The sequence below is a fragment of the Lampetra planeri genome, chromosome 22, assembly GCF_965212315.1.
Source record: "Lampetra planeri chromosome 22, kcLamPlan1.2.h2, whole genome shotgun sequence".
Lineage (NCBI taxonomy): Eukaryota > Metazoa > Chordata > Hyperoartia > Petromyzontiformes > Petromyzontidae > Lampetra > Lampetra planeri.
This window is the reverse complement of record NC_136128.1, coordinates 6,251,229-6,267,714: the sequence shown is the minus strand read 5'-3', so window position 1 is coordinate 6,267,714 and position 16,486 is coordinate 6,251,229. Positions and strand designations below refer to the sequence as shown.

The 16,486-nt window shown below is 47.0% G+C and overlaps 1 protein-coding gene across 2 annotated transcripts in view; it reads left to right on the top strand.

Moving 5' to 3' along the window:
- The window catches only part of LOC144724947 (otoferlin-like), a 171,643-nt gene that overhangs the window by 23,972 nt on the left and 131,185 nt on the right, over nt 1–16,486 (top strand). For both annotated transcript variants that reach the window (XM_078604283.1, XM_078604282.1), the window contains exon 3: nt 9,052–9,140. In XM_078604283.1, the coding sequence (XP_078460409.1) occupies nt 9,052–9,140 (89 nt within the window). The remainder of the gene's footprint in view (nt 1–9,051; nt 9,141–16,486) is intronic.

Below are 16,486 nucleotides of genomic sequence, written 5' to 3'. Positions count from 1 at the left end.
AATAGGAAGGCGTCTGTGATAGACGCCGCTGACTGATCAGGCAAAGGCCAGACCATCGGCCAGCGGGAGAGGTACTCTACCCCAACTAACAAGTATTTACTTCCCTTAGCGGATGGCGGGAAGGGTCCCAAAATGTCCAACGCCACCAATTCGTTAACTCTAGACACCTGAATAGACTGTATGGGCAGCACATATGGTTGTTTAGGTGGTTTCCGCCGGGCACAATCGGGACACGTGCGAACGTGACCGACGACATCCATTGTCATGCCGTGCCAAAAATAGTCTCGCTGCAGCGTCAATAGGGTCTTCTGCACCCCCAGATGTAAAAGCGTGTCCCCATGCAGAGTCCTAACCAACTCGTACCGCAAGGATGCCGGTACAACCAGACGCCAGCGTTCCTGTAACCCTTCCCTCCACATTAGCAGACCATCGCGGAGAGCGGTTTCCGGCATACCACCCGTACCCAGTCCCCCACTCTTCGTCGCAGTCCAATTCCGTAACGAGACCAATGAACCATCCAACATTTGTTCCCGAATCCACACAGCCCTTGGAAGATTCAAAATCCCATCAGCTGGTCCCGGCTCCTTCGGAGCTTCAGGCACATCGACCGCCAACGCAACAGGCTGAGGGGGTTGCTGAATCGGCGCACATCTATGCGTCCCTGACGCGCACGCGCAAGGGGATGGCTGCGGCAACCTAGAAAGCGCGTCCGCATTCGCGTGACGCACCCCCTTCCGATGGTGAATTTGGAAGGAAAATTCTTGCAGCGTGTCCAGCCACCGCGCCAACTGGCCGGATGGTTGGTCCATCTTAAGAGCATACTGCAAGGCCGCATGATCCGTGCGAACAATAAACGAACGACCGTAGAGATACGGTCGAAATTGGCGGAGAAAGAAAACAATAGCCAAAAGTTCCCTGCGTGTGACGCAGTAGCGAGTTTCTGCGGGAGACAAAACCCGGCTACCATACGCCACCACGCGTTCCACACCACCTTTTGATTGAGACAACACGGCCCCAATGCCCGTGTCACTCGCATCCGTATCCAGAATGAAGGGGTGATCGAAATCAGGATAATCTAACGTCGGTGCCGTAGCCAGTCGATCGCGTAGGCTCTGAAACGCCGCCTCTTCCGGCGGTCCCCAAGCAAATTTCCTTCCTTTACCTGTAAGGAGGTGCAAGGGCCTCGCGATCATCGCGAAATCAGGAACAAACCTCCGATAGTATGAGGCAAAGCCCAAAAAGCGACGTACATCCCCCACCGTGGCCGGGGTCGGCCAGTCACGGACGCATGCTGTCTTGTCCGGATCCGTGGCCACCCCGTCCGCACTTACGATGTGCCCCAAATAGCGCACGGACCGTTGCAGTAGGTGACATTTCTTAGGCTTAAATTTCAAATTTGCGGATCGCATCCTGGCGAACACCGCCTCCAACCGCAGTAAATGCTCATCAAATGTGCGGCTGAAGACGATAATATCATCCAAATATATCAGACACGTCTCCCACTGCAGCCCCGTTAACACCAACTCCATCAACCTTTGAAATGTGGCAGGGGCAGCATTCAGCCCCATCGGGAGGCAGTTAAATTAGAATAACCCCTGCGGCGTACGGAAAGCAGTCTTCTCCCGCGAGGGTTCGTCAAGGGGAAGCTGCCAGAATCCCGAAGAGAGATCTAGCGTTGAAAAGAACTTCGCCCCCGACAAGGCATCGAGGGAGTCGTCCATACGCGGCAGGGGGTACGCATCTGCCACAGACACTTTATTCAACTTACGAAAGTCGACACAAAAGCGCAATTTGCCATCCTTCTTTTTAACCAAAACAACAGGCGCGCCCCATGGGCTGTTAGATGGAGATATTATGTCCGCAGCCAACATGTCATCCACTGCCCCTCGAACCTGATCTCGCTCCGCCGGACTCATCCGATGCGAGTTCAACCGAATAGGGGCAGCGTCCCCTGTGTCAATGTGATGGTAAAGCAACGAGGTGCGTCCCAAGTCCAAATCGTCGGAGCTAAACACATCAGAATAACACAATAATAATTTACGAAGCGCACAACGTTGTTCACCGGAAAGGGAAGAATTTTCCCCACACAATTCGGCGATCCAGCGATTATCAGCGGCACCAGGACCTGAAACACCACCAACCACGATCTGGCTGCCCAGATGATCTTGTGCCGTAAACGCCGTAGTGGCATGCGCCACAACCGTACCAGCCGGCACACACACATTCTCAGAACTCGCATTAAGCACCTGCAGAAACGGCTGCTGGTCATGCCAGACAATAGTTCGCGCCCCCACGAGCGCCGCTCCGCCCGTTATAGTGGCGGACGGCGACAACAAAATCCCAATTGCACCCTGACGACCAGGTACAGGCTTCCGATATCGAAAGGGGATAAGCATCTGTGAGCCAGGTGGAATATCAACAGATACCTCGGACAACGCCTGCACCTGAGCGACCGGAGCAGGTCGCCCCCAGGGCGACGGTAGAACGTAATTTTCCGGCCACCCGGTAATTCAATGCAGTTTTGATTAATTCGAATTAGAATGGGCATCTTGGCCAGGAAGTCAGTTCCCAATAAGCAAGGAACCACGAGGGACCTCGAAATTAACAAAATTCCCGAGGCCGATACTCCCCTGATAGATATTGTAGCGTCCACCTGGCCCACAATGCCCATGCTACCCCCCCCGTTGGCAGCGACGCAAGAATCGTATACCGGACGCACGGCCTCAGGTGGGATGTTCAACAGATGGAAAATGACATCCAATATAATGGTCGCGGACGCCCCGGAATCCACTAACACACGTACGTCCACCCCTTGTATAGAACCAGGTACGGTGGACGAGCCAGTAGCGGCGCGACGACCCGACGTGCCAATTTACGCCACTGCGTTACCGAGCGACGTGGTCCAGTCGATGGCCTCCCCCCGTTATTAACAACACCCGGATCGCACGACAACGGTGATGAGTGAGGTGTCAAGCCTTGCCTGGTGTCTGGTGTGCACCGACTTGCCTGTCCTGGAGGATCCTTCCGTGGCACGTCCGCTGACGAGGCCTCCTGCTGGGGCGGACCAGGGACGCGGGCCCAGCAGTCCCTGGCATAATGGCCTTTACGGCCGCAGCGGAAGCAGTCGATGTTATTACGCCGCGCCGCAGGCACCCCGTCCCGACGCTCCCGTGGCGGTGGCGCAGATCGCGGCCCCGGCGTACTGCGGGCCGACCACTGAGCAGAGGCGGCTGTCAGCTCCTGAGGGCCCCCCCGTCAGGAACGTACACCGCCTTCTTAGGATCCCAACCCGCGGCACCTCCCTCGACGATGGGTCCCCCCGTCCACGCCGTGACTTGCTTCCAACGGCGCAGGTTGAACTGGGCATCAAGACATTTAGCGGCCGCCCGGGACGTAAGCTTTTCGTGGCCACACACCGGCATAGGAATCCCCAAATCCCGGGACAGCTCGAGCATCTTACCCAAGATGAGAGGTTCGAGCAGGTCAGGCTCCGTCTCCGGGTATGCAGCCATGGCCAACTCCAATACCGCACCCCTGTATGCCACCGGCGACTCCTCGGGAGCTCGCTGACGTTGAACAAACCGGCGATGTGCGTCATCCGGTGGCTCATATGCATCTGCCATCTCGTCGAAAACTCCTGTCAATGTTTTCTTCTTCTCCGCCTTGATGGAGCGGAAGAATCTCACCGACTCGTCATCGAGAAGAGTCGGTAAAACCTCCAACGCCTCAGCGTCCGTCCACCTCGCTGAGCGTACCGCCGCCAGAAATCGGCAGGCGAAAGCACTCCAATCGCCCCCGATGGAGAATTCTTTGACGGTCGTGAGATGACGACTGCGACTCCTTGTTGCACCGTCCTCCTCCGATGACTCACCAGGTGGCATATTCAAAATGGTGTCGCATCGCCGCGTGTTCAAGATGGCGGCCTCTTGCCGCGGAGAGCGAAAGATGGCGGCTTCCCGCCGTTCTTCTCCTGCCACGCCCAAGATGGCGTCTTCTTGCCGCGTGGTCAATGGCGCCGACAGCGGAGGCAAGGCAGCGACCTGCGGACCTCCATCGGCTCCCCCGAACGCCGTCCTCGGCGTGACGAGCTCACACAATTGCGCGAGCACGATTTTCAGCGTCTCCAGCTGCGCCGCCATCTGCCTCCATCGCCAATCCGCGTCCACAGGTGCAGACGGGTCCACCGACGCGGCAACCTCTTCGACTCCAGGACCCGCGCTTGTTCCCGCACGGATCTCCTCCTCCATCGCAGGTAGGTCGACCGCCCGAGGAAGTCGTCGTCGTCGGATGTTGTAGCAGACGATGGCGCAGGAATATTCTTTCTTCTGAGCTGTTTTGACATGCCGTTTCACTTCTCACACCAGTATCCTGGTTCTGTCTCCGTCGTCCTTTATTCGGGTTCTTACACTTTTCCCGCACGGCCCTCGCTCAGAGCTCTCTCCTTGGCAGCTCCGTAGCTGCCCTCGCTCCCGTAGCCTCCACACCTCTGCAGCTCCGCTGCAGAGCCCCTGTGCAGTCCTCCGGCTGCCCTCACTGCAGCTCCACTGCTGCCCGTCGTTCCTCCGCGCTTGGTCACAGCTGGCCGATGGTGCCAAGTCTTACTCCCCCGTGTGTGTGGCGATCTCGCCACTCCTCGACCTCCGCCCTGCGTGGCCTCACTCTAACTCAGTCTCCCACCCTCTCCCGTCTCTTCCGGTATCTCTCCCTTAAGACCTCACCCCTCTCACCCACGTGACCTAACTCCTCCCCCCATGATGTCATATCCGCGAAGCCGTTTACGCCCGCATTACATATGTACACCCTTAAAAGACGTGTTTTTAATTGTACACTATGTGTTGGTGGATTAAGAACAATGTACATTTTCCAAACTGCTGCCTGTAAATGTCTGCAATCATTTCGACAAGTTGTAAATTACCTGAAATGTGTTTTCAAAAAGGAAATGTAGTCTACTTGCTTTTGCTTGTGGAACCAAGAATCCCAGCTCTAAAGCTCAATGGCTGTTACCCTCTGACGTGCCTGCATCTGTGTTTTACCCGTCCAAATTCCATTCTGGATTTTTTGCGTTCACAAACAGAATCCAACCAAGGGCTTTCTTACGAAGTGGATGTTGTTTGAAGCGTCTTCATCAGTCGCACAGTGGAACCGCGTTCTCCAACGAATTGGGTCTCCCCTGCACCTCCCACACTGACTGTATTGATTGGGTCATCTTGGTTTGTGTGGTGCCCCACTACAAATTTGTGTAGTTATCTTGTGACCTGCAGTGTCCAATTTGTATATCATCATACCATTTGTCGAGTGACCAAATCTTTCCAACTTCTGCGTTTAACATCACAGTGCTACTGTTGCAGTGTTGTGGTTTCGCGCACTGGATTTGCAATACAGAGGCAGTCGAAACAATGAGCACATTTCACAAATGCCCCTGCCTCTGTGTACCTAGAAGTATATTGGTGGGTATACCACTTGGTTGACGTGCCAGGTCACGTGTGGTGGGGGTAAATTGTGGCTCCTCTAGCGCGGAAGAGTAGGATCAAAAATACCGTGTAGAACAGCTCTAGAGATACCCACTAGCGGAGGCCCCTTTTGCTAGCAGTGGTGCGAGCATGTAATTGCAGGGCTGCACCTTTACCGTGCTGATGAAATGTGCACCTGGGTGGTTGCACTGCGCACTGCTTTCCACACTTCATCACCGATTCTCCCGTCGGCACAGGTGCCCTGAAATATACATCAATGTTTATTTATCGTGCGTAATGCTAACCAGCCACTGGCATTATCAAAATTCCACGTTGTTATGACTGCAGTGATAGATGGGAAACATTGACAGAAGCTTGTTTTGCGTGGTGCGGCGTGAATTGTAAAGTTCAACTTGTCAGCGAGAGCAACTCCCTCGGGGCACGAAATTCTCTTGGCAGTGAGGGTTCTCTCCTCGCATAACCCCGAAATCATGGGAGATTTCATGTAAGCGCCATGGTGGAGACATGTTAACTAGCTTACCAGGTATACAGGAGGTCATGGGTTCGATCCCGATCCTGACGCCTGTATATTTGGAGTTTGCATGTGACTCTCTCCCCGTGGTCGTGTGAATTTTTCTCCTGGGTCCTCTGGTTTTCCCCTCTACATTTTAGAAACACGTTGAGAGTATTTTCTGCTATACATTTGCACGTGATAAGCCACTTTGTTGAGCTATCATTTGTGGCCTCTGAAAAAGAGCTATATCGTGGAGTGGGCTTTACCTGGTAAAATTAAAAAGAGTTAATATATGTCTCTATCATGTTATGGCAGGCTTTAGTTGAAACCTTCCTTTTCCCCTCCTATAGTTTCAAAGCACCAGCAGAGACGTCAGTTCTCTGGGATGCTCCTAACGAGGGATGCTGACACTGCACCAAGATACAATCTTAATGTTGTGCACAGCTTGCTATTTCTCGAGTTGTTCCCCCATTGGGAGATGTTTGCTTTGACAGTTCGTGTGTGCGTCTGTGTGTGCGTGTGACCGTGTGTTTGTGGCCGGTCAATGAAATGATGGCACATTGAGCTGCAGTTTCGATGGTCCATATTCAATTCCTTACTGGGAATATCGATGGCATTTGGAACGTGAACCTCACGAGGTTGGCTCGGCCTAAAATAATAGTTCATACTTTGAGCTCTTGTCTAATGAACAGAGATGGGGAGACGTGTAAGGGCATGATAGGTGCGTACAAGCAGTATTTACCAAAATATAGTAGCTTAGCTAACTCGGAGGTCTGTTTTTCTGTGCGTTTGTGTTTGGGTGGTAGTGTAGCGGTGCTCCGAACCTGGCGACCCGAGTTCAATTCCCGCTTACTTCCAATACCAGTGACGATTATCTGAACAAGTCTTGGGCCTCCCTTAGATCTACTCAGCCTCAAATGAGATCCCTGTGCGATGTATAAACACCGTCACTGGGAAGCCAAAGGCTTGGTACAAATTCCCCTGGAATTAATACACTTGGTTATTTACTCTGCGAATTGATTGACAGACTAGCCACAATATAATTCGCAGTACGATTTAGAAGGAAATTGTGCAAAACGTGTTATGAAGTGTCTTGGTAAATTGAGGGATGTAGTAAACGAACTCAATCTTATTTCTTAACAAGTGGTACATAGTTACCCACAATTGACAAAATGCATACTAAATTTACAATGTTGCTGTACTGCATTGCAAGGGCTCTCACGGCATTCTGGGAGGGCCCTGACTCCAGGTACCCCATCAGCGGCTGTTCACCGGCCCACATCGTGCTGATGAGGGCCTGTTTGCCACCCGCACGTCATTATAATGCAGAGTAAATATATTCGGATGGCTCTCCTCCGCAATATTCTTACTATTTAAAGCTTTCGTGACTGCAGGGATTCATCTTCTTGGTTCTTTCGGTAAAGTCACGTAGAAGGGAAGTAATAAAATAATAAAAAAATAATAAAAATAAAAATAAATAGTTTTATTATGTTTTATTTTTATTATTTTATTACTTCCCTTCTACGTGACTTTACCGAAAGAACCAAGAAGATGAATATTCTTACTGCCTTTGACTCTTTAAATATCCTCGCGTTGTAATTTGATTCCAGTCCCAAACACTTATTTGCCAGGATGTACATCTTCGAAGTACAATACAACACTTTTGTGCGTGGAGGAGGTGACCCAGTTGTGAGACGAAGAGACGTTCAGAGGTTGCTGCCTCCAAGCTGCGAGTTTACATTGACCAGTGAGGCCTATTAGCTGTGTGGGGACCAGATGGTTCTGTTCTTGTTAAACAACAGAACTGTATATTTTTGGGTTTTTTCGGTAAAGTCACGTAGGTAAATGTTTTAATTAAAATTAATAAAAGTAAAATAAAAAATAAAAAATAATGTACTTGATACAGCAAGCGTGCTGTGACGGTTCAACCTGAAGACGGAGGCTTGTGTTGCCTCCGAAACGTCGTGATTTTTATTTTATTTTTTAGTTTACTTTTATTTATTTTTATTTTTTACCTACGTGACTTTACCGAAAAAACCCAAGAATATGAATCCTTGCAGTCACGAAAGCTCCAAATCTAGAACAGAACTGTATCTGCTTATTAAAAATATATGGCGATAAACAGTATATACTTTCAAAATCGCATCGTTACCTTACGTATTTTCTTTTATGTACAAGTGTCCTAACAGTGACAGGATTTATTTACACTGTTTTTCATTTTGTATTTAGGCATTGTATACTGTTAATCTTGTTTATTTTTTTTACAATAACTTTGAACACGGGTTTCATGTTGAATAATGTAAGTTTTTGTTCTTTTAATCTTAAACATTATAATAATTCAAAATTTCACGATGTGCATTTCATCCTAGGACCCCGATGCATTCCCTCCCTGCAATGCCAAATAACTGCTGACAATACCGTCGGTCTTGGACTGTGGCCATCCTTGTGATAAGAGCTGCTTCGCTCAGTTTTCAGTTTCATTTATTAGGTATAGCCCTGTGAGCCATGAGGCTCTTGACTCGGGTGCAACTGCAACCAACAAAAACATGAACAAGAAACATCTTAAAGTGACGATCACCAAAATAAAGTTATAAAAACAATGAAACAGTGATAATAGGAACTGGGATTCAAATTGAACAATAAACGATAGACATAACATGTACGACCAAACTTTGCAACCATAGCTGGCAGCATGAGTCACTCCATAACAGCAGGAGTATCAACATTTTTCAATGCTCAATGGGTGTTACCATCTGACGTGCCTGCATCTGTTGTGTTTTTTTTACCTGTCCAAATACCATTGTGAGATTTTTATTCTTAGCCGAATCTAGAAATCGCAGTGTGCACGCATTTGATCTTTCCATTCGCAAACAGAATCCGACCAAGGGCTATCTTGCTTTGTGTGAAGCTTCCCCATCAGTCACGCAATGGACACGTGCTTGCCATCTCACATCAATGTTCTCCAACGAATTGGGTCTCCCGTACACTCCCGCACTGAATCTATTGATTGGGTCATCTTGGCCTGTGTGGTGCTCCACTACAGACTCCCCTAACTCTGCTTGACGTGATGTATCCTTTGTTCCGCAGACCTTCCGCTGGCCGCTTGCAAGCGCAATCAATGGAAGTGAAACCTTGGAAGTCCGAGTTTACAATTACAGTAAGCTGCTCTCGAAAAGGTAGGCCGCATGCACCGGTGGATGTGTGTGTTTGTGCGTGCGAGTGCTCGCATGCAATAAGGGAGCGATGGTGTATTGCACTCAGCTGTGCGTATGTGTACACAGATGCATTTGGTGACAATTCACACGAGCAGGTAATTCACGTAATTGTGTGGCTAAGCGGGTCATGCTGTCGTGTTGCAAGGTTCAAGCCACCAAGGCCAGCACCCATGCTATTTTGAGTAAAAAAACAATGTACATTTATCTAGAGTATAAAAAAACTCAACACATTCGTCAATAACACTGCCATCAAAAGAAAAACAATTACGTAACGGTGAACGTTTAGGCTAATAGTCCTTAATACTGGTAGGAACCTCCTGGTTACACCAGCCCACACGGGATTATTGTGTCCGTCCGTCGTGCAGGGAGGGGCTGGGTGGGGAGGGGAGGGTGGGGTTGGGTGGGTGGGGAGGGTGGGGAGTGGCTGGGTGGGGAGGGTGGGGCTGGGTGGGGGTGGGAAGGGTGGGGTTGGGTCGGGAGGGGCTGGTCACCCCGTGGTGCCCTTATAAAACTCAACGTTTAACCTACTCACGCCGGCTTGTGCCCGCCCTCAAAGTCGGGCATATTTGCGGAATACACCACGCCGCCGTTGTCCCTGGCCATTGACCGAACAACCCAACATTCCTACCAGCTCCCTCCGCAGGAATGTGTTCCATATGTGCATGTGATTATTATCGATGATGTATGAGATTATTATAGATGCTACATGTGATTTGAAGAATGGCCCTTACCTGAAAAGTCACCTCTTACAATAATTTTCCTTCGAGGCCACAGCGTCATTGACAAATGTGATAAAGAAATAAAAACAATGTTTTTGTGCACCCACTGCCAACGTGGTATCACCAATTAATAACGTCTTATCATGGAGTATATATCATTGCGCATTTAATTTCCCCCGTTTGGACACGTCACTCCTCAATCCCTCATTTACAAAAAAAGAAAATCAAAAGTACCTGTCCATGTGCTCGACAGGCGTGGTGAGACAATGAGCTTGGGCGTGCCACTGACTGGCGAAGCGCTCCTCATTTGCCATGTCGTAGCCTTCGAGGTGTTTCCTTCCACGCGTGTGACATTTGACGTAGAACGCCCTAAGGCGTTTTCTTGACGGTTATTGTCAGATAATTTGAATCCGTGTTCTGTGACCGACGTATGACTGTTCTGAGCTGGGTAAAGTGTTTTCCTAGCCCGAGGCTAGGGAGATATGTGAGGCTCCTCTTGCCGCAGTCTGACCACCCGGGTGACCCCGCTTCCCAAACTTCAAACCCCCTGGGCCTTCGAGTCGCCACTTTGAAATGTTCAACGCTAATCAGACCGTGAGAGTCTCCTAGTCTGACTCATAGCTCATTGTATGTCACAGACCTGAATGCATGTCTCGGTTAGCCACAGGGGAACTCGGATGCATGCTCCCAGCTACTATAGCATAGGATTTAATTCACTCCGTCTTTATATAATATTGAATGGTTTTTTAAACTCACGAACAGAGGACCCTGTTGGAGCATAATTCATCCCAGCCTTTCGGTAGCTTGCCTATTTATTTCTGCTGGTGTTTTTTTTCCTTCTGCTCAATGGACAGTTCTCAGCAGGTTAAACGTGAAATTGGATGCAATGGGGTGAAGTTTGCAGTCACTGTAATGTGGTTTATTGACTGCGGCCACCTTATATTTTATACGATAATGGAATATTATTAAAGATCTGGATGCTGCCTTCGTGTAATGGAAGTTTGCTGGCTCGATTCAGTCTCCGAGCACGGCAGTTGAAAACCATTGGATGAGTTTCTTAAATCCCTACGCCTCTTTCGAATGCAGCAGTATGATTGAGAACAACACAGTTGGTCGATCGCCAGGTCGCGTGCGCTGAGCTAAAGTGCGGGTTCTCCCAGTCTCTTCCGAGATGCCTGGTCAGCAAGGAAGAGTCGGCTAAAAATAACCGTAGAGGGGCTCTAGAGCTCCCTCTAGTTGGAGGCACTTCTGCCAGCAGTAATATGAGGCATGCACCTTCACCGTAAATTCAAAAACAGAAATCACAATTTTGCTGCCATAATATGAATGTATAGACATGAGAAGGGCCACCAGTCGGGCAGTGATGGTGCATGCACTGTGGAGGCGAAAGTTGGAGGATCAAGCAAACGTGGGCATTGTGGTTGTCACACCATGGCTTGCAAGGAGAGGGCAGTACAGCAAGTGGACTAACCGCCATCTGTTTCCATCTGTACAGGGGTCGTGTGTTTTGCCCCCTTGTGAGCGTGGGTTTTCTAACGTTTCCTCCCACTCTTGATTGATTTGCTGAAAGCAGCTTAAAATAAAAATCCTGATGCAATGCCCTCCTGAAAGAGAGTTCTATGACTTAGTGTGGGATCTCCTGGATAAATACTTAAATTATGATTTAATCAAATCATTTATTTATACGAGTGGCCTTTTGTGAGCACAACTGACACGAACGTGTCTTCAAGATGAATGTACTACAGATGAATCTTGACTTAAAGCTTTCGGGACTGCAGGCAATTCATATTCTTTGGGTCTTTCGGTAAAGCCACGTAGATAGGTTCAAAGAAAATAACAAAAAATCTACGACGTTTCGATCGCAACACAAGCGGTCGTCATCGGGAAAAGGGGGTTAACTTCGAAAGGCAAACTGTTTATAATAAAGGTTTGAAATGGGCGTAGACCAAATGTCAGCAGCATGGGCGGAGCAGCAAATGTTAATGTGAATGGTGAGCAGCGACCTATCTAAGTGACTTTACCGAAAGACCCAAAGAATATGTACTACAGATGCTTTGTTTCATAAATGTGCACGGCATGGTGGCGAGATATTAACCTACCTTGCCTGGCAAGGTAGTTTAACATCTCGCCTGTTGTATATTTGGAGTTTGCATGTTTTTTCTCCCCGTGGTCACGTGGATTTTTGTCCAGGTCCTCTGGTGTTTCTCACCAGATTTAAAAATGTGTTTCGAGTACATATATCGCTACAATAAATTCCCACGTGATAAGCGACTTCGTTCAGCTTTCATTTGTGGCCAGGTTGCTTCTGAAAAACAATATATAACTCCGTGGGCCTTACCAGCTAAAGTAAAAAAAACACAATCGATTTAAAGCTTTCGTGATTGCATAGATTAATATTCTTGGTTCTTTCGGTAAAGTCACATAGAAGGGAAATAATAAAATAATGAAAATAAAACATAATAAGATACAATTCTCACGACGTTTCGGCCACAACGCAAGCAGCCGTCCTCAGGTAAAGAACAGGGCTGTCGGAAAGACAGCGTACTAATGAACACTGCTAAGCTTGGCAGCGTATTTTAAGCTGGGTGGGAGGAGGAGAGAGCCTTGACAAAGGAGTTTACATATCAACAGAGGAATTTATCATACTGATGTGTTTTAGTTTGTTAGGAGTGGGCGGTGGAATGGTTTGCACACTGTTCTCTGATCTCAGGGACCTAACTTCAATTCCTGAATATATCAATTAGCGGCTCATGCTATTTGAACCTGTCTTTCACTTCCCCTGCATTAACGCGGCCTTGAATGTGTTTGTGTGAGCCCCACGCCAGTCAAGGGGGGGTTGTAAAACTATTCAAGCATGTTTCTGATGTTGTGTAATATACAATACAGTGCTGACATGTTTAAAGCTATGAGACATCTCCTTAAAGGAGATGTCTCAGTGTAAATGCTTACCCCGAGCTCTCAATACTCTGATAGTGCACTTTTTTTGAGTTGTACGCCTTTTGGCGTCATCTGGTCCAACACCAATGGAGACTAGGCTCTAAGAAAAGCTGTCTCGGGTGTGGACCAATCAACTTCAAGGACAGTACATATCATTATCAGAGTTGTTTCTTTTTGTTTGCATTTTGACTGCTTGTGTTGTGGTTATTGAAAACATGATGCCTTGTATAAAGGTGTCAGTTTTTGCACCAGTTGAAAGGGTACAAACCTATTACTATGTTTAAAGCTATTTGTATCAAGGGAACCTACACCAAAGTAATAAGCAGAGCAGGTTTAACAGCGTGAAAAACGCTACACTACGGAAAATAAACTTTAACACACATCCAGTGCAGGAAACACTCTGGCCCTCCTCTAAGCACATTACAGTAACAACTAGTGAAGCATTCAGAGCACAGTATTACCTTGCTGATCTCGTCAAGGAAAATAAACCGTCACGCAAACGCCGGACATGCTCGCAGCAGCTCTCTGCAAACCATCGAGCAAAGACGGTTACTGTGTGGCGCGCTTTCAGATGCGCTTCTGCTCCAGAGAGCCACTGGAGCAATGCAATTTTAAAAAAATCGAGATTATAAACGTACGTGTTTAGAACAGATTTTTGTGTTTAATTTGCTCTCGTTCCCCCAACACCATCCGATGAGCACGGTTGGCTACGTACGGTACGAAAGAAGTTCGACATACGCGCGTGTATCGTCTCCGATGTATTACACGCGTGAAGTTACGGCCGCTCCTGAATGGGGGCCTCGCACACCAAGTCGGTCATGAGGGTTTGTTCACCGCACTGCACCGAGCTGGTCCGTTGCAGGTTGGTGAAAGGAGAGGGAGGCCAGAACTGGTTTCGGTTACCACTCTCCACTTGGCGTTCACCATCGCCGGGGATTGAACTCGGGTGACCAGGTTGTTATTGCGGTGTGCTAATTTACTGCGCCGCCGCAGTAAATTATAATTGGCTTCATAAAGTGCTGAATGCTTCAGGGTTCCTTCGTGAGAGAGGCTGGATTTTCAAAGCGAATGATTAATTATTCTCGAAATTGTGAATCATTAACGATTTCAAAACGAATTTATCAAAAATATTTTTTTTTATTAGTGAGCAGAATTTACTGTTACTAATAAACTGGAACGATTGTGTTCGCATTAATGTTTAATTTCATTAGAAATTTGAAAATAAACGTTGAATGTTGTGATACGCACTTTCCTAGTGGCAGCAGAGAATCGTGTAAACCAAAATGTAATTTCCATTAACTCTAATGCATTTTCAAAGTGCCTCGTGTGCACTTCTAATGCTATATAACAGCCCTGTGTCAAAGGGTTTTGTTTTATTTTGATATGGCTGCATGACATGGTTGCAGGCAATATTCTGCCTATTATTACGAACCATTGCCATGATAAAAGCGCACATGGCATGGGCATATTTTGCTTTAAAATGGGGTAGAAATAAAAAAACCACCACCATCATTGTCTCAAGATGAAAATGAAATGTGCACGTGAAATAGTTTCATTTTACAAAATGTATGCGGTATGCTGAACCTCTTTCGCACCGTACGTAGCCGACTGTGCTAATCGGAGGTACGGGGGAGACGACAAATTAAACAGACAAAAATATACATTTATACGTTCGAACGACTGGCTTGTCAGTTGCGTAATATCGTTTAAGGGCCATAGCTGGTTGTTCAGTACAATATTTTCACAACGATCCATTTAAATACGACATTCATAAATTAGAATATAGCTTGCGATTACATCGGGGAAACAGTTACTTGAAAGCAGGGCATCCTGCCAAACTTGCTCGAGGTGGTTAAGATAATTTTGTCTATTAGTAAGCCAATTAAATTCTTAATTAATGCTGTTCTGTATCCCTTTAAAAAATATATATCCTGCTGAATTCGCAATCAATGGTGATTTTGAAAGATTTTCTTCGTCTGTGTCTACTTTTCCCACACGTGAAATCAACATCGGAGAGTTTATTTTACCAGGTAACAACTTGAGCCTACATCGGCTCTTGTACAAACAAGGTCGACCTGGTCAAGATTACGATAACCGTACAACGCAGAGATAACCCAAGCAAACAAAGTGATCTTTGATACAAAAAAACCAAACTAACAGACAGAATACGTGCGGATGATGACGTTAAGAGTTAACCTTTTCCCGAAGTCTGTAGTGAATCGGACAGCTGCTACACCGGTAACGAGTTACCAGGGGAGATGGGTAAAGGTGTGTGGGTTTGTGTATTTCCAATTCATTTATGTTTCCCCTGCCTATGGGACTTGCAACGATCCGCGCGAATGCTGAGATCAGCGAAAGCCCCTGGCACATGGTGCATCGTCACTCTAATTTGTCCCTCTGCACAGAATGTAATGAGGGAGCTGGCAGTGAGGATCCTTTGAACACAGTTCCGTTAATTTGTGGGTTAATGGTGCGAAATTAATTCGCATGATTTGTGATTTGAGATTTTCTAGCATGTTCTTTGTATGGCTATGAGAGAGCCATGATTTTACGACGAAAGAAAACGGCTCACGAAAGAAAAAAAGGCCAAGATGGTATAGAAAATCAAAGAGGGAGACAGAGACACAGTGACTTATCAGTTTGTTGAAAGTATAATGCGTAAAAAAAACTATCTAGTTTCTAATTTGGATTCGCAGAAGAGCTATGCGAGGTAATCTCTATTTTGGATGAATAGTTAAAAGTGCTACTTGCTGAACCATTACCATCACTATATAACATAGACTCCTTAACATTTACAATATTTGCAAAATCTACATTTTAATAACCAATTTTGGGGCATGTATGCAACTTTATGAGTCTGAAGTTTGATCAGTGTCAGCTGAAATCCTACTTCTGCAGAAACACAGTCTGGCTGTCGTTTGTTCCGGTCTTTACAATCTCCCAGAACCAAACGCCTTGCAGTTCAAGGAGGTGGAAGACAACATTGCAAATACAACGATATCTCAGTGTGTTGGGTTGTTGTTTTTCTCTCCACGTCCAATATACACAGAATAAAGCAATTTAGAATACTTATTTCCACATTCAAGTGCTTAAGAAAAACCGTCTCGTCACATGTAGTTTGTGATTGTTCTGACAAGCAAGCGGTGTTGGATTGAAGTAAACATTTTAGTTATCTTTCAACTGCAGCAGGAAAATTGCCAAGTAGGTTTCAAGCCTCATTCAAGACCAGACTTGACACTTTATTTTATTACCCACTAAAAATGTCGCTCGCAAGGTGCTACTGCGTTTACCGGTCGCTAGTCATTAATTCTGACAGCAGGCAAGCCCTTCGCTTCGAGGCCTAAATCCATCATCAATTAAAGATGAATTGTTATTTTTTTGTTTACAGTGACTGTATCAACCTAGCACAAGCTGAACATCTATTACAAACATAAACCAGTGTGGCACTTGAAGCTGTGTCTCGTGGTTTATGTCAAGAGATAAAGGCACTTTGTGTTGCATATTTAAAAAAAAATTCTTCTGATTCAAAGTAAGCTTGGACGACTAAGTTTTGTTGGAAGACAACAGCAGACATCTGTCATAAACCTCCTCTTACGTGTACAGGCTTCCCACGGTCCTGAAATGTGTGTGTTTTTTACATTGTGTCGAAGT